At 42.3% G+C, this 27,339-nt stretch overlaps 1 protein-coding gene across 1 annotated transcript in view; it reads right to left on the bottom strand.

The window, feature by feature from the left end:
* Positions 1-1,138: 1,138 nt before the first annotated feature.
* The window catches only part of trit1 (tRNA isopentenyltransferase 1), a 46,932-nt gene continuing 20,731 nt past the window's right edge, over positions 1,139-27,339 (bottom strand). Inside the window, 7 exon segments of the mRNA XM_034235039.1 lie at positions 1,139-2,072; positions 2,519-2,636; positions 5,191-5,300; positions 18,145-18,222; positions 18,362-18,474; positions 26,312-26,423; positions 26,946-27,088. Of these exon segments, the coding sequence (XP_034090930.1) occupies positions 1,873-2,072; positions 2,519-2,636; positions 5,191-5,300; positions 18,145-18,222; positions 18,362-18,474; positions 26,312-26,423; positions 26,946-27,088 (874 nt within the window). The 3' untranslated portion in view covers positions 1,139-1,872.

Consider the following 27,339-nt stretch of genomic DNA (forward strand, 5'->3'; position numbering starts at 1 on the left):
AGGATAAAGAACAGACACCGGTTGCAGTGACCTTTGCTATCAGTGTGAATACATAGTGTTTGGTAAGCCTCCAGTAAGCTTGAGGCCTGACCCAGTTTGGAAATGTGGGACACACACACACATATTTCCAGCTATTATACGGCTGGAAATATTTGTAGTCATGTGGATGAGGTCAAACACTGGGAGCCTGTGAACAACGCTGAAAGAAAACGTCTAAAACCCGGACTGAAGACTTGAAGAAAGAGATGATGGAGTGTTAGCCGGGAATGTGGAACAATTGTCCAACTCCGAGGAAGGGAGGGAGGGTATGTGAGAAGAAAGAGTGGCAGGTGAGGCGAGGGAAAGGGAGCGCCAATCGAGGGTTTCTGGAGCCATGCCAGCGATTGTGTAAGTGGTTTGGCAGCAGGCGGGCACACCTTGGTTTGAAAGAGGGTACGACAAGCCGCTGGATAAACAAAGACGTGCAAACACACTCTCTGCTAGCAGTCGGCCATTTATAGCACTGTCAGAACAGAAATGCGCTCGCTAAGCTGCGCTGACAGACAACAGCACTCATCAGGTGACGAGTCGTTATCACACAAAGGGCTGGGGAAACGTATTTAATGCGAACACTTTGTGCTGTGTAAGCTTTGCGGTGACTGGTAGAAAGGTACATTAAAGCTGATTTGAAATGCTCTCCGATTTCATTTAGTAATCACTTGAGTGACACATAAGCACTCACTGTTTATAAGAAGTGGATGTAGTCACTGTGATGTCACCGATTTATCGTGGACTGTTGTTTTCAAACCTTGAGTTTTGGGCGTTTTGGCTTTTTGGAACCACAAACAGTTGGAGCATGAACTGAAAACACATTCTGAAAGGGTAAAAGTCGTAAGACAAACACATAGGCAAACCAACACGGTGGTAGCAACCTATCAATGGCAGGGTAGCCCCCCTTTCCGAAAGCATACCCTGCTTTATCGTCTAGTTCGCATTGTTCGATCAGTCTGGGACTAAAGACCTTCATTGCCAGAACTTAGCTGAATCTATTGTGCATTCGACAAATTAAGCCTTTGAACGCTTTTGTATTTTACTCTAAATAATAACAACATTTACAAAATTAACATCATGATGCATGGAGGAAGACTTAAAACTCAAGTTTCATTGGGAAAATGTTTACTGAGGTAACAAATCAAGTGAGAATTAAGTTCAGTTTTCTCATAGACTTCTATACAATCAAACTTCCCACTTCAACCAGTGGAGTCGCCCCCTGCTGGCCATTAGAGATAATGCAGTTTAAAGGCACAGACGTGGAGTTTGCCACATCAAATCACTACATCCTCTATTGGTAAACAAACTTTAAAATCCTTCATTTTTTTGAAAATGTTAATTTTGTGGATGAAGGGAAAAGAGAATGTGATTATGCTAAAGACAAGTTTAAAAAAACTCAAAAACTCGAATGCAGAAATGCTAACACATACGAAATTGAAGATAAGGACAGTATGAAAAATAGCCACGTCATTTAAAGTGAAAAAATAGTTAATTATTTTAAATAACAGGCAAGGGGAACAAAGCAACCTTCAAAATCACACATCAAAAGTCAAGGTTATCCTTTGTGTCTCCAATGTTGAATCGTCCTTCAGCCTCAAGATGAACCGCTTGAAGGTTATATACTTTACGGATGAAGGTAAAAAAATACGTTGTGAATTTCGAGTATCTTCATTGGCATCCACATTCAGTGTCATAAATTCCTGTGTCATCCCATAGTACTCCAGGACGATCAAACAGAAGGGGAACCAAGTTAGCAGCCCTATAAGGACGGTAAGAAAACAGCTGTTTGTGCAGGACAGTGTTGGGAACCTGAGTGAAGATGTCCAGAGTCTGCGGTCACCCTTAAAAAGTCACAGGGACTTCCTTGTGTGTTGTCACGGTTACTGGGGATGACTCCTGAGAGGTTTCTGTGCTGCCGGGGGCAACAGCAGCAGAGGAGTCCTCAGAGACGCTGTCCACAGCAGAGGAGGAGACCTCACAGCCTGAGTCAGTCTTCCTCTTCTTCCTCACATGATGGTGATGCTTTTTGGATTTCAGGTGAGCTGCAGGTAAAGAAAAGAAACAAGAGGACAGTGTTGGATATATTTGGCATGACATGGGACCGTTTCACCTCAATGAGTCATGAACATGATTCATCAACAAGAAAAATAAATAGGGATTTGGTTTCAAGAGGCAGGGTATCAGGGGTGATCAGGTTTGTCATCACTCTTTATGACACTGTGGCCTTTGTAGGTACCTTTTTTTTGCCCTTGGAGTATGACAACATTTAAAGATGAGTTTTCAAAGATGTATTTTTATTTGTGCTTTAGGCATGATGAGCTAAGTGCCATTTAGTTCCCTTATATTATATATATATATATATATTCAAGAAAAGGCAGACATGTCAACAGCTCATATCTCGAACACCCACACCAAAAGAAAATCTAAATTGATAAACAGCACTGCATGTAAGAGTAATAATATGTTTTTTATATAGCAGATGCCTCACCTGTCCACTCCAGGTCTCCGATGATGATCTTATCACACAGATCACACGTATTTCGGCTCCGTTTGTTCCGCTGCTCCTCCCCCTGCACTCTGATTGGCTGAATCGCTGGCTCCTCACCCTGATAGATTGTGAAAAAATATGCACTGTAGAGTTTTATTTCTTTTTTATGATTCAAATGTGCATTGTTTATATCATCCAGTAGTCTTCTTCATCAGTGCCTTTGTTGGGGTATAGCTGTGTGTGTTGCCATGTCACATGTGCACTAGTGTACAAACAAACTGGAATTTCAACTTGGAGACAAAACCTTGAAGACTATTATTATATATTTGATACATTTTTAAGGGAAAAATTGAGGGAATAGATGTTTTCTTTTCTTCAAACCGATAAATGCCATTACAACTTTTTTTATCTTGGCTGGTAGCAAAAAACAGAAGAATGACCTCTGACCCGAGTCAAAGTATTCTTTCTAAAACGGTTGTCTGAAATTCCCCTGAACTCAAAGCTCTGAGGGGGATTAGTTAAGCTTTAAGTATTACACATGGCTGTTGTGCCAACAACACACACAAGTCAACAACAGTTTACTGGGCCATGTTGTAAAATGCTCCAGTGTCAAACACGCCACAAACCTTTTCAAATAGTTTAGTGAGGTCAGCGTGAGGTTAGCGTGTACATGTCCTTAAGGGGAGTTTTTTTAGCACCTGTAGTTAGCACTGCTCTTTAGCACTAATTATTTATTGACTTGCTTTAACCCCTGCATCTCCAAACAGTACACCTGATGTTATCTTTGTCAGACATACCAGTTTCAGGAACTCTGCACTTGCCGTCTTTAATGAGCCGAGTCCATAACGAAACCCACAATTTATTATACGCGACTGGAGAGAATGAGAGGAAAAACTCCACATGGTTCCTTCAATAGAGCGTCTATGAAATAAAGCTATTAACTAAGAACTACGAAGCTGGAAGAAGTGTGGGATAGTTGGAAAAGGCATAAATAAATGTGTAAAGTTGAAAGTAATGGAAGGAAAAGGAGGGGAAAAGGGAAGAAAGCATGTAACACAATGTATAGAGGTATAGTGGTGGAAGAATAAGTTACAGTAAGAAGTTAAAAGAAAGGAGTATAGGACAGAACATTCTAAGTAATTCCTGTTTTCCCTTGAGCAAGGCACCGGACAACCCCCTCCCCCCCCCACTCCCATTGCTCCCCGGGCGCTGTACAATAGCTGCCCACTGCTCCTAGTACTAGACTCCTGGTACTGGGATGGGTTAAATGCAGAGGCCCCATTTCACTGTGTGTGCTGTGTGCTCTGCATGTGTGACCATTAAAGAGGGGTTTCTTCCCTCTGATTCTATCTATCTATAAATGAGGACATATGAAGCATTTTGAGGTCATAAAACAAGCCGTTCAAGTTTAAGTTCTTAAGTTCGTGATGGTCATGTGATTTGGTCTAGTAGGCGGTTGGTTACAAGTAGCTCAAAATAACGTTTACGGAAGAATGCTACAGACATGTTCAGACTGATTAGGTAAACTGTCAGGCAGATATTCACCAATCATTTATTTGATTAAGTCTGCACTGAAATGACTAGTTAGACAATCAACAAAGACATTATGGGAAATATTATACGATCAACAAAATGATCACACAAGATATGCAACAAAAAAAGTTTCATGTTACGAAGGGTAAGGCAAAATATATTGATATTATATAGATATATTGTGATATGAGACTTGATATCATCTTAGATTTGGATATTGTTGCATTGCATAAGGTTCCTGGTTTTAAGGTTGCATTTCAGTAAAGTGATGTCATTTTATGAACTCACAAGAATGTTCTTGCTTTTTTACTGATTCATCGTTAAAAAAAATATTATGAATATTTTCTGAGAGCCTGTTTGTGTGTGTGTGTGTGTGTGTATGTGTGTGTGTGTGTGTGTGTGTGTGTGTGTGTGTGTGTGTGTGTGTGTGTGTGTGTGTGGACTCGAGGAACAAAAGCAAGTGCTTAAAGGTGGGGTAGGTAAGTTTCAGAAACCGGCTCGAGTGCACTAAAATTTGAAAGTACACAGCCGAAAAGAATCCGCCCCTTCCTTCAGACTTCCTTACAGAGCACCTCCTCCAACACACATGGACGCGCAATGCACGCCCAATGACGGCACGAGATACATTTGTGCGTGCACGAGATGGAAGGCTGACAGACAGGGCGGCAATCCAATCCGTTTAGCCGGCCCGGCTAAACGGATTGGTTGTACTTTTTACAGTATTACGGCTTCCACAGATGACGTTTTTTTATGGGTTTTTTGTCAAAGCACTTCAGATATTCATTGCTATCGGGATGTTAAGAGCATTCCATGGAATATAACAAAAAGTGTATCACGAGCCGGTTTCTGAAACTTACCTACCCCACCTTTAAGGGAATACTAGGAATTAAATACAGAGAGACGGACAAAACCTAAGAATGAATGTACACAAAAGGGAAGAAACGGATTGTAAAAGAGGCACATAGACGGGTTGAAAAAGGAAGATAGAAAGGACAAAAACAACAAAAGCAGTAGAAAAAACAGAGTAAGCAATAAAAAAGGTTAGAATGATAAAAAGCAGGAACAAAAGGCATTGAAGAGGATGTGTGAGTTTGTCCCAACAGCAGATGAAGCAGCTGGTTCAGAGTGCCAAGCCCCACCTTGCTGAGGCTGTCCAGTATCTGCAGTGCAGGGTTCAGCACCGTCTCCTCCCACCTCGACACGTCCGTCACCTCCAGGCCAAACACCAGCGGCACGTTGTCCCCGGGTCCTACACACACAGGGCAAACACAAACGCACATTATGCATTTTACAAGTCCAACAAGGACTGCCAATGAATATAATTAAGTCGTGTTCAGGGCCAACATTTTGATTAGTGTTTCCACCGTTTATGGACCGGGTTTATGGACCTTGAACAGGAACTTTTCTACCACTTTCTACTGTTTTAGTGACACTATATCTTCCCAATGCGTTTCAGGTCTTCTCTTCTCATTGACGCTTGATTCTTAATGTGTTGAGATATTGACTTGCTAATAATGTTACTTATTATTTTAAATCTGATAAGAAACAAACAGACATTATACCAGGGACAATGAGGGGGACTTCAGGATGCATTCAGCATAGAGTGGGACCCTGACAGTAGCAGTGATGTGCAGGAGCCGCGCCCTGAAGCTCCGTCAACCTGCTGACTCACACTGGCTCGATAATGTCTCTCCCTCTCTCCCTTCTTCCTCCCACCCTTCTCTCTGGTGCACCATCCCTCTCTTTCTATTTTGCCATCAGTCTGGCTTCAGCTTTCACTCATTCTCTCTCTCTCCCTCTAACTGTTCCACCCCTGTGTTTCTATTTTGCATCAGTCAGCACTCAGCAGTCTCTAGGCTGGGCCTCAGCACTACACAGCAGCACGAGTCCTGTGTGTCTGCATCATGAGCCACTGCCCTGCATTGATTGACACAGATGCACAGGAAATGAGGGCGTGTGCAACTTGAAGAGAAAGTGACTTCAAAAGACTGCAACAGTGTGTGAAAAAAAGTCAAATTGCATGCATCATTTATACATTTAGAGCACATTTAAGTAAAACATATTAAAAATAGCAAACAATAAAGAAAAGTGAAATCTAAAGGGAAAATGTGTACTACACTAGCAGGGAAATCCAAAGCTGTTTTCCCAAGTACAAAATAATGTTTTCACCCTCTGTCTGAAACCAGACCGGCTCTGTTGGGATTGGTCAACTGCTTAGAGATGTCCCACCCCTTAGCCTATAACGTACATGTGTCTGAGCAGTAGCCAATAGAAGCGAGACCATTGCACTAAAACCTATATAAACACACCACAGGAAAGGGAACACTCCCTAAAAGCATAATATGGTCTCTTTAACTAAAATCTGGCCAGTGGTTTTACCCTTATCCTACTAATTACAAACTGATCACCTGATGATCTGCTCAACCACCTCAACTCCACCCTACTCACCTCCCTCAACACTTTAGCCCCCCTCAAAAATAAAACCATTACTTTCAAGACCTCCTCACCATGGTTCACACCCGCACAAGCAGTGAGGCCGCCAACTTGAACGTCTTTCAAAGAAATCATCCCTCACAGTCCATTACATAAGCGACAAACTCCATCTCAATGCATACAAAGATGCTCTTATTGCCGCTAAATCTGCCTACCTCTCCAACATCTTCACTGACCCCTCCCGTAACCCCAGGACCCTCTTCTCCACAGTTAACAAGCTCTTCAAACCCGTGCTGATAACCTCCCTACTTCTACTTCCGCTACTTGCAGCTCATTCCTCCAGTTTTTCGCAGACAAAATTAACGCCATTAACCACTCCTTCTCAGCTCCATCTGATATACAAGCATCTCCCCCAACCTCCACCGCTACCATTTCTCCCCCCATCTCCCTTGACCTCCTGACTCCTTCTCCCCAGCGCCGCCTCTCCCAGTTCAACCTGGTTACCCCACTTGAAATACTCCATCTGATCGGTTCCTCAAATCCCACAACCTGCTCCCTTGACCCTCTACCCACTTCTCTCCTGAAGTCCTGCCTCCCCGTCCTCTGCCCCTATCTTGCTAACCTTTTCAACTCCTCGCTGTCCCATGGAACCGTCCCCTCTGCCTTCAAAACTGCTGCCGTTACTCCAATCCTCAAAAAACCTGGTCTTGATCCCTCCTCCCTCACTAATTACCGCCCCATCTCCAACCTACCATTTCTCTCAAAAACTCTTGAACGCATTGTAGCCAAACAAATTCACTGCCATCTCCAAACCAACCAGCTTTATGAACCCCTTCAGTCTGGATTTCGTCCTCACCACTGCTGACACTGGTTCCCTCAATATTCTCATCCTCCTCGACCTCGAGTGCAGCCTTCGATACCGTGAGCCACAACATCCTGCTCACCCGACTCAGGGACATTGGTATTGAAGGTATTGCACTCAGGTGGCTCCAGTCCTACCTCACTGAACGATCCCACTTCATCTCCCTCCCAAACCACTCCTCTGCCACAGCTTCAGTCACCCAAGGCATTCCTCAAGGATCAGTACTTGGCCCCCTCCTCTTCATCATTTACATCCTCCCCCTCGGTCGGATACTCTGCCACTTCAACCTGGACTTCCACTGCTATGCTAATGACACTCAGATCTACCTCAGCACCAAATCTCTCCATAACCCACCCCTTACCCACCTCGATTCCTGTCTGACAGCTATTAAAACTTGGATGCAACATAACCTCCTCAAACTGAACAGCAACCAAACAGAACTCCTCCTAATCGGCTCCAAATCCACCCTCAGCAAGGTCACTAACATAACACTCACTATCGATGGCACCATTGTTTCCCCCTCCAATCAGGCACGCAACCTTGGCGTAATCTTTGACCCCACCCTCTCCCTCGAACCTCACATCCGGCAAACAGTCAAAACATTTGTCCACCTCCGCAATATTGCAAAAATCCTACCCTCTCTCACCCGCCCCGCAGCCGAACGACTAATCCATGCCTTCATTTCCTCCCGCCTTGACTACTGCAACTCACTTCTTTACGGCATCAGCACTACATCCCTCAACAGACTCCAACGGGTTCAAAATGCAGCTGCACGTCTCCTCACGCATACCAAATCATGGCATCACATCACCCCAGTCCTCAAAGATTTCCACTGGCTTCCTGTCTCCCATTGCATCAACTACACAATTCTGGTCCTCACCTACAAAGCACTCCACCATCTGGCCCCCCCTTATCTCACAAACCTTCTCACTCCTTATCAACCCCCACGGTCCCTCAGATCCACCGCAGCCGGACTCCTATCCATTCCCACAGCCACACTCTGCAGCTTTGGGGACAGAGCCTTCTCAGTGGCAGCTCCTAGGCTCTGGAATTCCCTCCCCCAAGATCTCCGTGACTCTGAGTCCCTCACAGTCTTTCAGTCCCGCCTCAAAACACATCTTTTCAACTCTGTCTACCCATAAGCCCCCACCCCCTCTCAATCAACTTCCTCTTGACTGCCTTTTTATTTTACTATACTTACTTGTTTGCCTGTCCTTGTTTGTCTACCCTCCCTCATACTGTAGAGCCTCTTTGAGTTGTGAAGAGCACTATATAAATAAAATGCATTATTATTATTATTACAAACAAATATAAAAACAAACCAAAGTGATAAAAAAAACTAGGTTTTGTAGAGGTAATGATTTCAGAAAAACATGACTTAAAGGTCACCTATCATGCTATTTTTAGGCAATAGCATAGGTCTCAGATATATGAAAATATATAAAAAACATGTCTATGAAGTGTTTTGCTCAAAATACCAAACAGATCATCCATTCTAGCCATGCCTCATATCCCTCTATTTCACTTCCTGTTTCAAAAGTGCTGATTTTGGGTATAATTGATAAAAAAGGAGGGGTCTGAGCTCATGCGGGACCCGGCAGCTACTGTCTAAACTAAATACTGCGGTGATGAAACGCCATATCATGGATTATCAAGGATTATTTCTGAAACAGTATGGAGCTCAAAGGCTTTCTCTCTTGCCGGTTATACCACAAGGTGAGTTCCTTTTTTTTTAATTTGCTGCTACTTCACACACATACTCTATCCATTTTGCATGATAGGTCCACTTTAAGATGGCTTTTTCTTCAGCATTAATGGGTTATGCTCAGGGGTGCACATGACTTTTTTGCCCTGGTTCTCAAAGGAGCACCTGGAGATGTTGCTTGGTGCTCATCCTTAAAATGAAATAAACCGTCACTTTTGAGGGGGTCTTGACTTTATTTGCCAGACACACGGCACTAAACACACATGCAGTGGTGAACACAAGACAACATTAGCACGACCAGTAATCCTACAAGCTGTCATCACTACCCTCCTGACTGTTCTCCTCACTGTCTTCCTCTCTGTCAGACATGGTAGCTGATGATGTAGGCCTACTTCTTTCTCTCTGGTTGAGTCTGCGATTAGATGCTTGCATCCACAGCTGATTTTGGGTCGAAAGTCTCTGTTGTGATAATCTTAGACAAGTGGATGTAATCAAATAAGTATGTGAACATAACCAATAACCTACCATAGCCAATAAAAAATTAATGTAACTTATTTTATTCACTCACTCACTCACTCTCACTCTCACTCTCACTCTCACTCTCACTCACTCTCACTCTCTCACTCGTATTTTGGCTGTGAGCTGCGGGCGCCAGATAAGCCAACATCCCCCATTTTCATCACTTACAGTGCCCATCGTACAGGGCAAATGAAACGTGTAACCGGGGTGAAAAGGGTGTTACATTTACTTAATTATGAATGTCGTTACATCAAGGCTGAACATTAGGATTAGCACCAACGGTCAAAAATGTTTTTTTCCCTCCCAGAACTGCCAGCGCAGCGCCTCCCCGGATCTGGCGCCCTAGGCGAACATCTATAACGCCAGTGCTACGTGCCGACCCTGAGTTCATATGCAACTCGCAAATATCTTTCTCTCTCTCTCCTCTCTCCTCTCTTTTCTCTTCTCTCTCTCCCTCTCCCAATGTTGGTACGCAAATGCGCCTTTTTTCAAATGACCCGGTGCTCTTTTTTTGGCGGAGGTGCGCATGCGCACCTCCGCACCAGTTATGTGCAGCCCTGGTTATGCTGCACCTACTGTATGGTGGCTACATATGCAGCTGCAAAATGTCGTGCTATCTGTGCTCACATATCCATTTGGAATTTGCATCATGTATGATACACCTGTTTAATGCTGAGGTGGTGATATAACATGTGAAATACAAAGCTGAATTATAAACAGAATCGAATGTCATTGTCAGAGCCACGCTGCTAAAAATCACAAAAGAGACACAGAGCAGGACCTAATAGGGAGCCGTTTTTCATATTATAGAAATGTGTTAAGAGCATATACTCACGTAAATGAATCCCATTAACCTGTAAGGCACAGTTAGCTAACTCAATTATGGCTTAATCCTTTCCACACACAGCAGACGCCCAACAGACTGAAGTTATCATCTCTGCTGGGAACTGTCTGGGACTCCATCATTACAGAGGCATACAGAGCACCGACTGTATAACTGGTTATCTGTACAACTATTGAGTCTCTGAGAAGAAGGAGTGTGTGTGTGGGAACAATGAGAGTTTTCACATGGACACGCCTAAGAGCTATATACTTACATGTTGGCCTTAGTTAAATTCCTCTAGCCACCATGACATGAATAATTGGTCAGTGGACAATCGTTTTTGAAGCCACTAGTTGATGTTTTACATGTTCTCTTGTTTTCTTTGGAACCAGCAATGAAACGAAAGTTATAAGAAAATACCACAGACAACGACCAAACTGGACCACGCCTTTGCAGCAACCTGTCAATCATAAGGAAGCCCCGCCCTAAAGCATACTCTGCTTTATCGTCTATTTTACGCAAAATGGGACAGTAATTACTTAATTTGACATCATTGCATGTTAAGGAAGACCTGAAAGTAAGGATTGAGATCATATACTAATTGGGAAAACGTTACCTGAACTAATAAACCAAGTAAGAAGAAGGGTAACTTTCTCATAGACTTCTATACAATCACACTTCTTTTTGCAAACAATGGAGTAGCCCCCTCCTGACCCTTAGAAACAATGCAGGTTTAAGGCATTTCCGCATTTTCTTTTTGAAGCTTGTTCCAACTCCTTCTAGTCTCACATTGCAAAGAGGCATTTCCTTTAAGTTTCCTGTTAATGCCAGCTTTGCTTAATTTAATCGCTGACAAAGGCAAAACAAACACAAAGGTCCTTCATGGCAACGTCTCAGCTCTCTTGCACCTGCATTACATTTGTTTCCAAGAGTGTGTTTTCTCTGTGCACAACTCTATTCCCAACAGTCGGACTGTGTGATGTGCGTTTATATAGTCCTTTTGTTAGAGAATGTTGGTCTTTGTAAACAGCAGTAACAATCACAGCCTCATGTTTCAATACCAGGAAAGTCAATACTAGGAAAGTATGTTGTGTTTGTTGCACAATAGCAGGCAGGTGGTGGCATACCTATACCAGATGAAGGGTTGGTGCTCTAATAAAAAGCTCTTATAATAGGAATTGTTACCATTAAATCAGAGATACAGGGTCCTGCGATTGAATCAAGTCAATCCTAAATACAGAACTAAATCCCAGGTCAAATGTAAGTTAGAGGGTCTTGAGCATGTTTCTCTTCAGTGATAGTTATGTCTTGTTAAATGTTTGTTCTCTTGCATCTCACCTTAATATTTGTCCTTGTTGAAGTTGCAAATGAGAACAGAAAATAAACATTTCAGACTCGATCTGACAATAAAGTATTATCGTAAATACTTCACCTCGCCAGCCGTGCTCTGTGCCGCCCTTGTACCGCTATCTCTCTCCTTACTTTGTTCTATTAATCTCTCTGAAACACCCCCCTCACACACTTTGCACGATTCCCTTTTTGCCGCCTCCCAGGGGGCAGAGCGGTAAATAAAAAAGGGAGATAATGTACGGTGGGTTGCCAGATGCTGGATGGGATCTCGTTTGGGATCTGGTGAAATTTAACTCTGCTCATCCACTCTGTAGTGAATGAGGGTTGATAAGAAACGTTAAAAGGACAAAGAGCAGGGGGGTCCACACACACACACACACACACACACACACACACACCACACACACACACACACACACACACACACACACACACACACACACCACACACACACACACACACACACACACACACACACACACACACACACACACACACACACACACACACACACACACACACACACACACACACACACACACACACACACACACACAGTAAGCGTTGCGTTTCAAACACACAGGGGATATTACTGTGCCAACAAGAAAGAGCATCCCCTGTCGCCCAGCAGCTGCTTGTGTGTGTGTGTGTGTGCGTGTGTGTGTGTGTGTGTGTGTGTGTGTGTGTGTGTGTGTGTGTGAGTTGAAACAGTAGTCCACCTGTTGCAACAAACAGGCTGGGACTCATTTGCTGCGTCATCCTGGTGTTTGCCGAGCGAAGGTTGTGTGCCTGTGTGTGCTTTGCTATAGAAACTCATTTACTGCCCCCCCCCAGCTGTTTTTCTTTGGCTGCCATCCACACAGTAACAGCTGCCTCCATTCACTGAGTGGCCTCCTTCCTCTTTACTATGGTTCCTCTTCCACTTTTTGTCTCCTTCACCTCCTTTGTTGTTTGTTGTTTGACATTTCTGCAGCAGGTCAAGTTTAAGTCAAGGATATTTATTTTGTAGATCCGGTCAAATTGATTCAAAAGATGAGTCACTGTATCAGGCTGTCTTATATATCTATTGTATTGTACACTAGGGATGTAACGATATATCGAATATCGCGGTAAATAAATGTCTCAATACCGTCGTATTTATTTAACCAGATGGTTCCATTGAGACAATCGATCTCTTTTTCAAGGGAGACCTGTTCAACATGGCAGCAAGTAGGTTACAACATGAACATAAAACAACAGATAACACAAAAGGACATCGTATTTACAGAGCTACAAGTACACACCTAGAGACATTGACAAGTACCAACAGTATATTTATATCTCGCCCTGTCAATAAGCCTCACCTTCTTGGCAAAAACTATATTGTTTTTGAAGTGGTGGAGAGACAATGCACAGTTTGACCCACTGCTGTCACCCATGGCAAAAGCATATCTCTCTGTCCCAGCAACATCAGTACCAAGCAAGAGAGTTTTTTCCACAGCAGGGGATTTTGTAAACGCCCAAACATCCCAGCTTCTACCTGGAAATGTGGACATGCTCATATTCCTAAAAGATAACCTTGATGACGCTGAGTGAGTGAGTGAGTGAGTGAGTGAGTGAGTGAGTTAGAGTGGAGTTACTTGAAAAACTAAAGTGAAACTTGATTTATTCTATTGCAGTCTGATTATTATATTGTTGACACTTTAAAATACTACTATCCTACTAAAATGCTGTACAAATCAGATGTATTATTTAATAAAGAAAAAAAAAATCACATTTTTTCCCCTTTATTTTTCAATATCGCGATAAATATCGTACCGTGGACTTTTTTTTTTTTTAATCGCGATATTATCGTACCGTGAGTTTTTGGTATCGTTATATCCCTAGCGTACACTGTGCCTCTGTTCCTTTTCCTTCACTCTAGATCTATTGAAGCTGCTAAAATCTGTAATTATATATCAACAATAGATCCCAAGACTGCTAAAATGGGAAGAAGTCGCTCACATGATGAAGATAACGATCACATATTCCTAAATGAAAATAAAATGGGATTAAAAGCCCTAATGTGAATAGTGTTTTTGAAAGTACCCCACATCTGGAGGCGCAACCTTTTTCTTCACGAGAACCATTGCCTTTTTACAAAGATGATAGAAAAATGCTGAAACAAGACAGTATTTGTTTTACTACAGCTTTCATCTTCTCAGGGATGAAAGAAAATGTGTTCGGGTAAAACCGAGATGTTTCCAAGGATGCCTTCAGGACACAGGAATAGCTAAGTTAAACTGCTTTCAAGTTTTATTCAGTAAAATTAACAATAGGTGATGTAAAATATAAAGTTATCATGGTGTGTTCAAATGTCATCTTGTGAAATTTAGTTTTTGACACAAAAAAAGTATAACACCATTGTTGAACGACATTTTTTAACAGCAATATTATATGGATATTAAAGAGGGAATTTCGACCCGTTACACTTCCTAACATTAGCACTAATGATTTCGTTTTTATTTTTGTCTTTCATGGTATCAAATTGGTTCTCGAAAACTGTTTCGATACTAGATTTCTGGTATAGAGACATCCCTCACTGCTTTTCCTTTTAACTCTGTGACATTCTTGTCTCCTCCAGCGCTCTGGTCTCTCTCCCCCTCGTCAGGTGACTCTACAGCCCTGACTTGACTTCATGGGGTTGCATTAGTGTGTATGGGAACATGAAAGCTTCGCACTTTCTATAAAACAAGGGTGTAAACTCGCCGCGCACCTGTTCCCCCAGCTGGATCCGGTTACCTCCCCTCTCCATCCACCCAGCTGCCCATGTGTCCGTCCCGTCGCTCTCTGTCTGGCTCCCTCCATCCTTCGCTCCCTCTCCCTCCCTCCCTCTGGACTAAAAGATACCTACACCCTGTTACTTAACACTCACAGGGCCTCAGTCACACGACACCTGCCTACCCTGGTTACACACAGAGCGTGAGTGCTTGTGTGTCTTTGGGGAATTACAAAAATAAAAAAACTCAGAGGGCACTGGCAACTGCTGGCATTTATTAAAATTAATATAACCTCAAATTACCATTTGCTTTATGGTTAATTAAATCCACTAATTAACAATTCCCCTATACCCACACAGTCACACATAAAGCGTACACCCACATACAGACGCACTTAAAGGCAGGACAAATTAAGCTCGATTTAATTTGCGCCGGCTGACCTGGCGCTTAAATCCCCACAGCAACTAGAGTTGAGTCAAACAAAAACCACGTATCCTGCTGAAAAGTATTCAAGAAACCGAACGCCCACCCTCACAGAAAGGGTAAACGTGTGCTTTCGAGGCAGGGAAACCTGCAGTACATTCACATGAAGCATTTGGGTCATTTTCGAGCTTCTATGAGCAATTTGCTGGTGTTTTCCTGTCTGAAATCCCCTGTCATGTCCAATTCATTCTTCCCCTTTGACCCACTAGTCCCTGTATGCTTGATTTGGCCCGAGTATCCCCTTTTGACCCCGATGTCTGAGTTTGTGTGGTCGAGCCAAATTCCCGGCAGCTCTGTAATGCTTCAGGAGATTAGCCCGCTCAGCTGAGGCCTGCCGGCACCCGTGTGAGTATGTGTGTGTGTGAGGGGGGGCTCAGATGAAAGAGAAAATAGGTCAGCAGTCACGGCGAGGAAGCGAGGTGAACGCAGACGATGCAGTCCGAAAGGTGGGTTAAGCGGGGTTAGAGACCAAAACCCAGAGACAATCCCCAACAGGTGTGGGCACAAGGACAGAGTTGTGTGACACTGAAAACAACAAACATCTAAAATACATATTAAAGGAACAGTGCTTGCCAATAGAAGTGCGAGTGTAAGATGGTGATGTCACTATGTAACTGAAGTTAACAAAGGAGTCCAATGGAGGCATTTCAGGGGGAGAGAAATTCCCTCTGGAGACAACTTTGGTAGTTTAGCCTTTGCAGACCATTCACATGCACAAAACCCTACAGTATATAACACACTACAGGAAAGGGAAAACCACAAATAGCATAATAGGGCCCCTTTAAAGTGGGCAGCGTCTAACAACAGCTTAACTATATCAAATCATATGTTTATAAACTCTCACACAACTTGAGCAGTATGATCCAAGTCTCATTTAAACAGATGTATGCTCACTACTCTCCAAACACATGTATTTCATGTAACCGTTCTATTTAAAACACTTCCTCGTTCACAGTGTCATGCTTGCGCAGATGCAAAAACTATAAGTGTTATCAATAGTAAGGTTTGAGTGAAATGCATGTGTTTTGGAAGTAGTGAGCTTACGACTGGATACATGAGACTGCTGTGTTAGTTTTGTGAGTTTGTTTTATTTTCATAAAATGTAGCTGGTGTGAAATGTGGCCTCCATTTGCTAAAATTCATTCAAACTTGTCTCTGTTTTTGGAAGAGTTAAAGGTAACGGAGGTGAGTTATTTTTCCTTTTACATATACTACTATCTGTGGAGCTTTAGCCGAACAGAACAAGATCTCTTGCCGTTACAGAACTGAACATTTTACACATCTACTGGGATGTAACGTTTTGTGAAATAGAAGTGTTTTTACTCTGTCCTTAACTGCACATTGACAAGCAAGCATTATATCTTTTGGGGTAAAGGAGCCAAGTTTCCTACTGCTTTCCAGGAAAAAAATAACATTTAACAGAAACATGTTGAGGTCCCTGCCGTGCAGTCCGCTACAGGAGCTAGATGGATTTCCAGCAGAAACTTTCCAGGTTTACTTTGAGTCAGGCTGGAGTGTTTTTAGAGCTTTTTGGAAAACTGTTAAGCGTACATGTTCATTTATTAAATAAACTGGTTAAAAGGTTCACGATAAAGTTATGGTAAACGTAACTTTAGAGTTTAAAACCAATTCATTATAATATCCCCAAAAACTACGTGCAGTGTTTTCTCAGCTATAACTCTTGAAACTCTTAACTCAAACTACACATCTCCATCGATGCATGTTTTTGCATGTGTGTATTTGAACTGTGACTGTATATTAACATCAGAGTGAAACCTGCATTTTCCCTAGAGGATTAATAAATATGCCATTTTCCAACAGCTAACTTTTCGTGAATTTAGGAGAAATATATATAGTCAAATAGATCAAGTTTAGGAAAGAAAAACACCATCATTGTGTATCTAGGGTGTTTGTTTTCCGATGAAAGAAGAGGTAGGGATTTTAGCCTTTAAAGACATTTGAATGCACAAAACGAATATGACACACTACAGGAAATAAGAAACCCCAAAAAGCTAAATAGGGCCTCTTTAAAAATGTTGATTTCATTTTCCACCGGCACAGCCAGGCCTGCCTGAAGTCGCAAGGAACTGTCTGTTTGTTCTGTATTAAGTGTAAGCAGGGTCTTTAAGGGCAGTTACAACACACACAGACAGATCCACATGAATGTGCAAAAGCAGACAAGTTCAGACATATTACTGCATATGTAAAAGCGCAGGAACACATGTGATGAAGAACATATGGTGCATGCAGCGCGGACACGTAGGCAAAAAGAGGGGTACTGAGCTGTAGGCCCGGCAGCCTAAGCCACTTGGGCCTAACAGGATTAGGAGGCTGGGTCACTACAGGGCGGCTGCTGGAGGCTCAGAGGCCAGCTTTCCGTTTGGGACACAGAAACAAACTGATCCTTTATGTGCCGTTTAAAACACATCTGACTTCCAGGGGTTGCAACCAGGGTGGGAAATCACCGTCTGCCAAACACGGGTTGATTTTGGAAACGTGTATCCATTCTGCAGCGCCAGACCCAACCACTACAGTTCCTTTATATGCATTCAGTGCCACAGGGGACATAATGCTGGGAATAAGTCATTAAAACAGCTGCAGGTGTATGCTGGGGATGGATTTGGAAACATTATCCTCCGTTTAACTTCATGAGTCAAATCAAATCCAATGTTGTGCCAGTGAAGTCATAAATGTGGTGATTTCCACATTTAAAGTTTACAGAATAGTGCTTTTGTATTCTGAGGAAACACGGTCCTGTTTTCATCGATCTATGCATCTCAGCAAGAAAGAGAAAAAGCTCATTTCCTAAAAGTGTTAGACCATTCTTTTAATGGTAAGGTATTACTAAAGAAAGTGAAACCTTTGGAAAGTGAAAAAGAGGAAAAATGCAGCTACAATAAGTTGAATATTTAAATATCCCTATGAAAGCCTATAAAAAAGGTGGATGACTAATGAAAAATAAACGCATATATTTCCAACAAAACTGTGCTGATGTTCTTATTTTCTTTTCTAAAAAACCTACAATGATTGTCTTAAAAGTGGACACACACACACACACACAGTGTCTGAGAGGCTTATGTGTCTAATGGAGTGCATCTGATCTTGTTAAAGAGAGTGCTGATGAGAAAACACACACACACACACACACACACACAAACACGATGAGTGAAGGGTACTCACGTTTAAGGAAGCGGTTACGGACCCATTTATTTTGTTTGCGGGCGTAACGCCTCGTGGCAATCTTCAAAGCTTCTATTCCTAGAAAGAGTTGAAAGCAGGCCGTTAGAGACGAAGGGGCGATAAGAGCAAAATCTTTAAATGGATTCTTCAGGTTTTATCAGTCCACAAACGGGGAATCTGAATCCATCTATGGGACTTTCATCAGTTTATTTCTGACCTTTGTCTTTAAGCGCGTCTCTCTCCTGCTGGGTGCTGCTTTCAGGAGCGGTCAGGAACTCATGAAACTCCTTAAAACCGATCGACTGGAAAATCCCACGTTGATAGTCCTGACTGGAGAGAGGAGAGGAGGAGTGAGAAGATGAGGAGAGAAGTGAAAAGAGGAGACAAGGTGACACGAAGGAATAGGAAAGGAGTAGAATTGAGGAAAGGAAAGGGAAATAATAAATAGGAGAGAACATTTGGAAAGGAGAGGAGACGACGTGAAGGCAAAGGAAACGAGAGTAGATTTGAGGAAAGGAAAGAAAAAGAGAGAAAAAGAGGGGAGAGGAGAAGACAGGAGACACAACAACGAAACAAAAAGGAGAAGAGGGGAAGACATTAAAGAATAGGACATGAGATTAGATTAGCGGGAAAGAGAAGAGAGGAAAGGACAGTAAACAAGGAGAGGAGAGGATAAGACAGGAAAGGAGATGAGAAAAGGGGAGAGGAAAGGAGTGAAAAGAGGGGAGCCAAATATGGGGAGAGGAGAAGACATTAAAGGATATAGGAAAGGAGATTAGAATGAAGGAAAGAGAAGATTGGGAAAGGACAGTAAAAAAGGAGAGGATAGGAAAGGAAAATAAACAAGATGAAACAAGAAGAGAAATTAGAAGACATTAAAGGAGAGATGAGAAATTAGGAGAGGACAGGAAAAGGATAAGAGAAGAAATACAACTTCCTCCATCTATAAAAGAGCACAAAGTTTCCGTGTCCATCTTGACATTTCTAGACACTGGGTGGTGACTCATTTCACCTTCTCCTCCACTATCTCTCCTTCCCTCCCTGATCGAGGAATATCAGTCTGAGCAGATGTGGGGCCCTTTGGGGGACAACGTGACAGAATGACATTAAGGGAAGTGAACGGCCCGACAGAGGATCCCCAGGGGTCTGAGTATCCTCACCGGAGTGCATGAGGTCGAGAGGAAGCCCACACAAAATATTGACTATCAATGTCACTCCGTTTCCCCGTAATTCCAGTATTACTGTCGGTCTCAGATTGTAGATATAGCTCCTCAGTTGGTGTGCGTGTTGAGTTCACTGACCTTTTGGCATTTTTCTGTGTACCTCTACAAGAAAAGGTTCTACATATAACAGTTCACTTTACAATGCCTCTTTGGATTTATTGGATTACATTTTAATTTAATAAAAAAACTGCAGCTACTTTGCACACGTATATAATATCTTATATTCATTAGTTTCCATTTAAGGGATAGATTTGATATAATCCTCTTATTATTCTGCAATATATATATATATTAGTGCTGTCAAAATTATCGCGTTAACGGCGGTAATTAATTTTTTGAATTAATTGCGTTAAAATATTTAACGCATTTAACGCATGTGCAGAATGGCCCGCCCCATACGTGCCACCAGTGGCAGCGCCAGGGTATGGCTGGGGTAGGCTACACCCATACCAAGAAATGGCTTAGCCCCACCATGAAAAATGATGTTAAAGTAAGCAAAATAAAGTCTGCCAACTCGCGCGGAGTAAATTGCACAGACAGCAGTTAGTAAGATTGATTTCAGTAGCCACGGTTTTGAAAACTTTTGTCACGTAGTGATCGTCTTCTCAATAGAACATCTTTGATAACGGCGCTGTGTTGTTGCAGGATGTCCCGACGGAGAATACTTTTGCTGTAGTACAGGGGTGCACATAACTGGTACGCAGGTTATGTGCGTAATCTGAAATGCGTACCGTCACTTGTGTCACAAAGCGCATTTGCGTACCGACGTACTTGTTAAGCTTTTCCAGAAGGCGGTTAGATCACCGGACGACAGAGTCGGTCTCCGTGTGCACAGACAGGGCTGCTGTTAACGTCGGTCTGTACAACGGAATTGTGCCAAAACTACGCCAACCGGCTGCGGAGGGAGACTCCCCCCCTTCACTGGAGAACTGCGCTAAAACAGCTGATCACAACGTTCACACTCTGTGGTCAAGAAGTACTCCACGAGCCGCCGCCGCCCCCCTCTGTCGACTTTCCTGAAGTACTCCCCCGTTGATAGAAATCAACACGTAATGAATTAAGACACCACGGTTTGATGATTGATAGGTGTGTGGGTTGTCTTTCATTTTGACACGCAGAAAATGTTATAATAAACATAGATACTGTATGTTAAATGGATATATCCGCCTTCTTTCCATTCCCACAACAATATACATAAATAAATGGCATATTTTGGAAAATAGTTCGAATGGTGATTAATCATGATTAATTAATTTTTAAACTGTGATTAATCTGATTAAAAATGTGAATCGTTTGACAGCCCTAATATATATATATCGCTTCTACTGTTGATATGTTTACATTTACAGTTTATTTTAGTTTATTATATTTTAATTTTCATTCAAATCTGAAATCTCAGAAAGTAACTCTTGGCAGTTTTGCAAGCACATTTACGACCGAATCAAACTTTGGCTCGTAAGACATCCATAAAAAATGTTTTTTTAAAAAAAAGGGTTTATTATCCTATCATCAATATCATGCAGTGCCCACACTGGTAAACAAACACTGGTAAACAAACTAGGGCTGTCCCGAATACCATTTTTCGGGCTCCGGATATTCGGTAGTAATCAGCAGCGAATATTCGGCGGGCGCGCGCTTCAACACATGTATTTCGGTTTGTTCAAGGCATTCATTTTGTTATTCTACAGTATTGTTGTTTTATAGTTATTTGTTAATGTAAATAACCCAATTCATGTTCTTTGAAATTGAAAATGATATTTGTTTGTTACTTTTGTTGCAGTTGTATTCGTTTAAGTGTAATTTGGCTTGGCTTCCTATTTTGTATGGACATGCTTTTATTTTGAAGGAGAGTTAGCGCTGTTGACAGGAAGTTGTTGTTGCTATGGAAACAACGTGATGGAGATTAACAGAGAAAAGTAATATCTACATATAAAGACGGAGAAAGTAAACAATCAAGTTTATGGTTAAGCGTTAGCACCCCCCGAAGAGGCACAAGCTCTTGCGTTGATATTGGAGATTTCAATCAATTCAATTTGAAAAAAAGAAAAAAAAAGAATATCCGATTCGGATATTCGGGTACAGCCCTAAAACAAACCCTGGTAAAGTTATTGATGACAAACCAAAACAAGTGTCTGTCTCCCAGAAGTTCCTGTCCTCAGTATATAGCAGTTCGATTTGATACTGAAGAAAAAGGATGGAAATCAATAAATGGTTGCTTTTATATATTATACTTCATTTGATTATGATTTATTAGGTAAGGATTTTTAATATGGTCTTAGACAGATAAATTGTGTTCTTATAATGTTCTCATACATCTTTTTTTCTTCTTTTAACTAACTTTGATTTACAGACTTGCTTCCATGTAATTATTTGCATTTTGTCCTTTAATTCGCTTTGATGCTGATTTCTCTCTCTTTGTAAAGCACTTTAATTTGCCTTTTAACACCCAGTAAAAACCCACATAGTAAAAAAATACAATGACTATTCCGGGTCTGTAACTTAAACTTGTAACAGAAACAAGAGGAGGAAATAACCAAAAATAAATGTGGCTAGACGGGTAGAGACAGAAATGTGAGAATAGCCACAGAGCACAGGAAACGTAGAGTGAATGGGGGGAGAAAAAGAGAGATGTAGGAAGTAGGGAGAGGTTTGACCTTGATGTCTGGCCACAGCAGCCAGCCAGAGAGGGAGACATGAGGGCAAAGGAGACACAGACGGAGGGGGAGGGGGGAGTAAAGTGCTGGAGTGATCAAATTGCTGAGAGGGCAATAGTGGCAGAGATGGAGGGAGAAATGGGGGAGGAGGAAGAGGAGGAGGCTGGTGCAGGAGGTGGGATGGGGTGATGATGGAGAGGAGGGACGGGGGACGGGAATTGGCAGCTTCCTGGGCATCGGTCCACCAATGCATCAACTCCCCGCAGCCACACCCCATCACACACACACATATCAATATATCCAGCTCAGCAGTGTATCATAGCTGTATCAGCTATACTGAAGCCTGCATGCATGTGTAAACATCGTTCAAGACACAAAGAGCACATAGAAAGGTTTTATTTAAGTATCGTTGGTTGTTATCTTTTCAATTTACACACGGCATCTATTGCACGTCTGTCCGTCCTGGGAAAGGGATCCCTCCTCTGTTGCTCTCCCTGAGGTTTCTCCCATTTTTCCCTTTAAACTGTGGGTTTTCTCCGGAAGTTTTTCCTTGTACGATGTGAGGGTCTAAGGACAGAGGGTGTTGTATTGTCATACTGATATTCTGTACAAACTGTGAAGTCCACTGAGACAAATGTAACATTTGTGATATTGGGCTATATAAATAAACATTAGGCGCATTCACACCGCAGTACTTTTCCCACAAAGGTTCCTGAGAACTCTTTAGTTCGCATGAACTAAGTACAGATCGCGTTCACACCGGAATAAGTCCCTGGGGGAGGATTAGGCAAATGAAGCCGCTGACGTCACTTCTTCTTCTTCTGCTTTGGGTTTACTGGCAAGCCGCAAGCCGCAAACCACTTCACGGCGTATACTGCCGCCCAAAGTCCCCGGCCGCCCAAAGTCCCCGGCCGCCCAAAGTCCCCGGCCGCCCAAAGTCCCCGGCCGCCCAAAGTCCCCGGCCGCCCAAAGTCCCCGGCCGCCCAAAGTCCCCGGAGTTGGGGACTGGCTTCAGTAGAAGCTGCTGGGACTCCCAGCAGCTTCTACTGAAGCCTTCCGAGTAAATCGCCAGAACGCCGACACCTCCTCATCTCCACCGCTCCCATGTTTTATGTTGTGTTGCCATAAGTTAATCTCTCTGCGTTTCTGCGCTGGGCTAAGGCTAATGCTAATAATGCTAATGCAAGGATAATAAAATGGCGGCTTCACAAAACGTTTTGGGAGTTTTACGGGGCGTGGTTTGCAATCCGCCCAGCCAATCAGACAGAGGAACCTTTTTCTCCCACGAAAGTCCCTGCTCTCTAGCAGGGACTTAAAAGGGGGTAAAAAGGTTCTCATGAACTAATTTTAGTTCCGGCTCTTTTTGGTGTGAACGCGACAAAAGAGTTCTCATGAACTAAGTTCTCATGAACCTTTGTGATAAAAGTACTGCGGTGTGAATGCGCCTATTGATTGATTTATTGATTATTAGGGGTGTCAATCTATTTCACAATTTTCTTCAAAATAGTTCCAGAGATTCAGCACAAAGAGGGGCTGATTCAAGCATCTACTGCAGTATCATTTGTATTTAATGTGTGCTTGCCTCTAGTTAATTTGTATGATCTTTTTTTTTTTACTTTAGCCTTTTAGCTGCTCTGTACCGATGGTGTTGTAATGCTGTAAACTTCCCACAATGGGACAAAGGATTTCAGATTTGAGTCCGCTAATAATAATGCATTGTGGCTTGAAAACTGAGTAAAGTGTGTTTAACATTAGTTATATCAGCTCAATGTAAACACATAGAGGCAAATTTAAGACCAAAGATAAAAAAATGTCATGCTAATTCTGCACAAATAAATGTTTTTTAGTGTTCCTCAATTCTCGGTGAATAAGTTCAGGCTAAACAAAAATGGTAACTTATCAAATAAGAACTACATAAATAATATTGGTAGGCGTAGACTAGATTCCCTTTTTTATTTTGAAAAAAAAAGTGATTTTCAACAAATCCCACTTTAATGCTTGACATTAGCTTTGATTTGGTGTATAGGATTGTTGTGTATTAGCAGTAACATTATTATATGTTTTTAAATGAATAGATTTTTTTTACATGAATTGATTTACCCTGTATTTCCTTTCCCCGACTGGTTTTGTATTTTGGTCCTCTAGTTGTAATTATTAGTAAATAAAAGCTAAATTCATGATCCACCCCACCACACAGAGCAGGAGGAGTGACGCAGCTGCAGTGTGCTCCTGGTCATGAGGTTTACTGTAGAAAATGTCAGGGACAACGTTGTAATTGTGTGAAAATCAGACAATCAATCCTAATCATATTAATATTATCTTCCAATAGCATCTCTAACAGACCACATCGCGCCGTGAGTAATTTGTTCCAGGGCCACCAGGATGTCCATTCAGTGCGAGGCCCTGAGGTAATAAGCAGCGACCACCAGACTCCCCTGTTAGTGCTAATGTCCTATTGAGGGGGCTTATCTCGGCAATTATTAATAATCACTGGACATCCTGGAGAAATGTCAGTCCCATCTGAACCAAACTAGCAACAGTGTGGGCCAGATCTAAATTGGTCTGCAGGCCTTTGGGAAACAACAGCGCACAGAACGGAGTGACCTGTCAGAAATAAATAACTGCTGGACCCAGTTCACTCCGCTGCCCTGCTTACATGAAAGAGAGGAGGAACGTGTGCAGCCTGAATGTCTGGATCCCCCATTTGGATAGGAGGATGAGAATGTGATCTTGGACTGGTTTCACAGACATTGGATCCTTTTTAATGCGCAATAACAATGATGCGACAGGAGCCAGAGCCAAGTATGACGTAGCTTCTTGGCCCATTTAACAGATTACAGATCCTACTCTGTCACTTAAAGTCGGATTTTGCCGTTAAAAAGGTTGTAGAGTTTCTTTTAGAGAAGGCTTGCCAGAAACACAAGCAATACTGTATGAAGCAAATGTTGGCTTTGGGAAAGGAGGAAGAGCAACATTAAAAGGGACCCTATTCTGCTAATTTGCCGAAAAAAGTTTAATATTCTGAAAGCCAAGACTTTGTTTAATTGAAATCAGATGAAAACAAACTGTAACGGACCCTGCCGTGTTATTTATGATTACTCTAAGCTTACATTCATAATGTCAGCCGGAGGGAGGGGGGGGTGGCGCTGCGGAAGAGCAGATTGTCTGTCATCTTCCCTTTACAAGCTTAAAGAATGTATTTATCGTGTGAGTTTGGAAATACAAGTTTCATATTCTGAAAGCCAAGACTTTGTTTGTTTAAAATCAAACAAAACACACAAACCCCGAAAAAAAAGTTTTTTACGCAAATCCACATTTATTTTGAAATGAGATAGAGCGGGTCACATATGTATTCTGCGCATCTACTGTGACATGTCTCCGTGCTTTAATGTTCAAAAAGCTCTTTATTTTTCTCATTCTGCCTCTTTTTAACCGTCTGAAACCAGAGCCCAGTCTGCTCCGATTGGTTAGCTGGCAGGATTTTAGCCTTTGCAGACCATTAACATGCACAAAAACCTAAATAACATTGTACAGGAAGCACAAGAGGGCCTCTTTGACTAATAGGTGTTAAAGGGGAACTGTTTTTTTACACATCAGTCTGTTTTAAGGGAGTATTATTTACATGTGTATGTTTTTTGACGCGGCACAAAGTCTAACACGGAGGCGTGTGGCGCAGTAGGTAGAGCGTTGGTGTTCGGATCAAGGTTCAAACCCCACTGCAGTCAGCATGTCGTTGTGTCCCTGGGCAAGACACTTCACCCCAAATTGCTCCTGTGGGGATTGCCCACAGTATTGAGTATGTAAGTCGCTTTGGATAAAATCATCTAACAAGTAACATATATAGGGCGACTGTGGCTGCGAGGGAGTGCGGTCGTCTTTCAACCAGAAGGTTGTGGGTTCGATCCCAGCCCGTGCAGCCAACATGTCGATGTATCCTTGGGCAAGATACTTAACCCTGAGTTGCTCCCGATGGCCAACGGTGTGTGAATGTGTGTGAATGTTAGGTCCTAGAGCAAGTGGTACTGCTCTGTATGAATGGGTGTGAATGGGTGAATGACATGTAGTATGTAAAGCGCTTTGAGGGGTCGTAAAGACTGGATAAAGCGCTATATAAGTACAGTCCATTTACCATTTACATGTAATGTAATGTAATGTAACAAATTGCCATAGGTTATGTCCCTGCATCTGAAACAATAACAACATTTGAGAGCACTATCAAAATAACAACTTAGCATCAGGTTGATAGTGTTTCATCAGGATGGTAGACATGTTCTGCTGCAGATCAGTTACCTGTCATCCTGGACTTTCTGTTGATTGAAGCGAACATGGAAGTCTCTGAGCTCCTCTATGAGTCCAGCAGACAACATCTCATCCACACGAGCATCCAGCCGCTTGTCTAGAGCTGGAGGGGAACACAGAGGGAGAAATATAACAATTGACCAGTTAAATAAGACAGATCAATGTAGAAAATTATCTAAACTATTATAGCTCTTTAGCAATGTTGCCATTGTTGTTGTTTGAATAACAAGAGTTGCACAATTAATCTAAATTATATCAAATTGCAATATAGAATAGTGTGATATTCTAATTGCAGGAAGCAGAATATTTGGGTATTTATGCGTTAAAAATAAAAAAAATTGCGGCCCAATGGCGGTGGCGCTCCAACAGGCTGCAAAGATTTCCCAGCCAACACATTTTATTCTATATCCTTAAAAAAACCTATTTGTTTGGTACAGATCCCCTTAAAATAATCAAACTATAATGATAATGAGACAATAATTAAAAAAATTATAAACCCCTCCAATACCATGAATCATATCGCAATGGCAAGATCAGTCAAAAATAATCGCATACTTATTTTTCCAAATCTTGCAGCTCCAGTAAAAACAGTGAATTGAAATCCAATCGAATCCTCAATCCTCACCTTCCATGTCAGCGTGCAGCCAGAAGATGCAGGGGTCTGAGTATCTCAGCGGCCCCCCGAGCCCATCGCCCCCCTCCTGCCCCCTCTGCTCCTGCAGCCAGCGGGTATGAGAGACGCCCGTCATCTCGTGGATCTGAAGACTCCTGTAGATAAAACACATAGCGTCAGAGATGTGGTTAAATACATCACTTAGTCAAATCTCCCACTGTGTCGAAACAAGCAAAGTTACTTCCTGTTTGTTATTTGATGTAAATGATCTAGTTTACATCCCTGTATGTCGGGCCTCAGTAGGTTAGCTGAGATTAGATTAGTTAAACATCCAATCATCCATTAAATCCAGTGCAAGTGAAACCCCCCCCCTTTTGAGGCTCACATCAAGAGGCTAGTTTGAGTA

The sequence above is a fragment of the Gymnodraco acuticeps genome, unplaced genomic scaffold (genome assembly GCF_902827175.1).
Source record: "Gymnodraco acuticeps unplaced genomic scaffold, fGymAcu1.1, whole genome shotgun sequence".
Lineage (NCBI taxonomy): Eukaryota > Metazoa > Chordata > Actinopteri > Perciformes > Bathydraconidae > Gymnodraco > Gymnodraco acuticeps.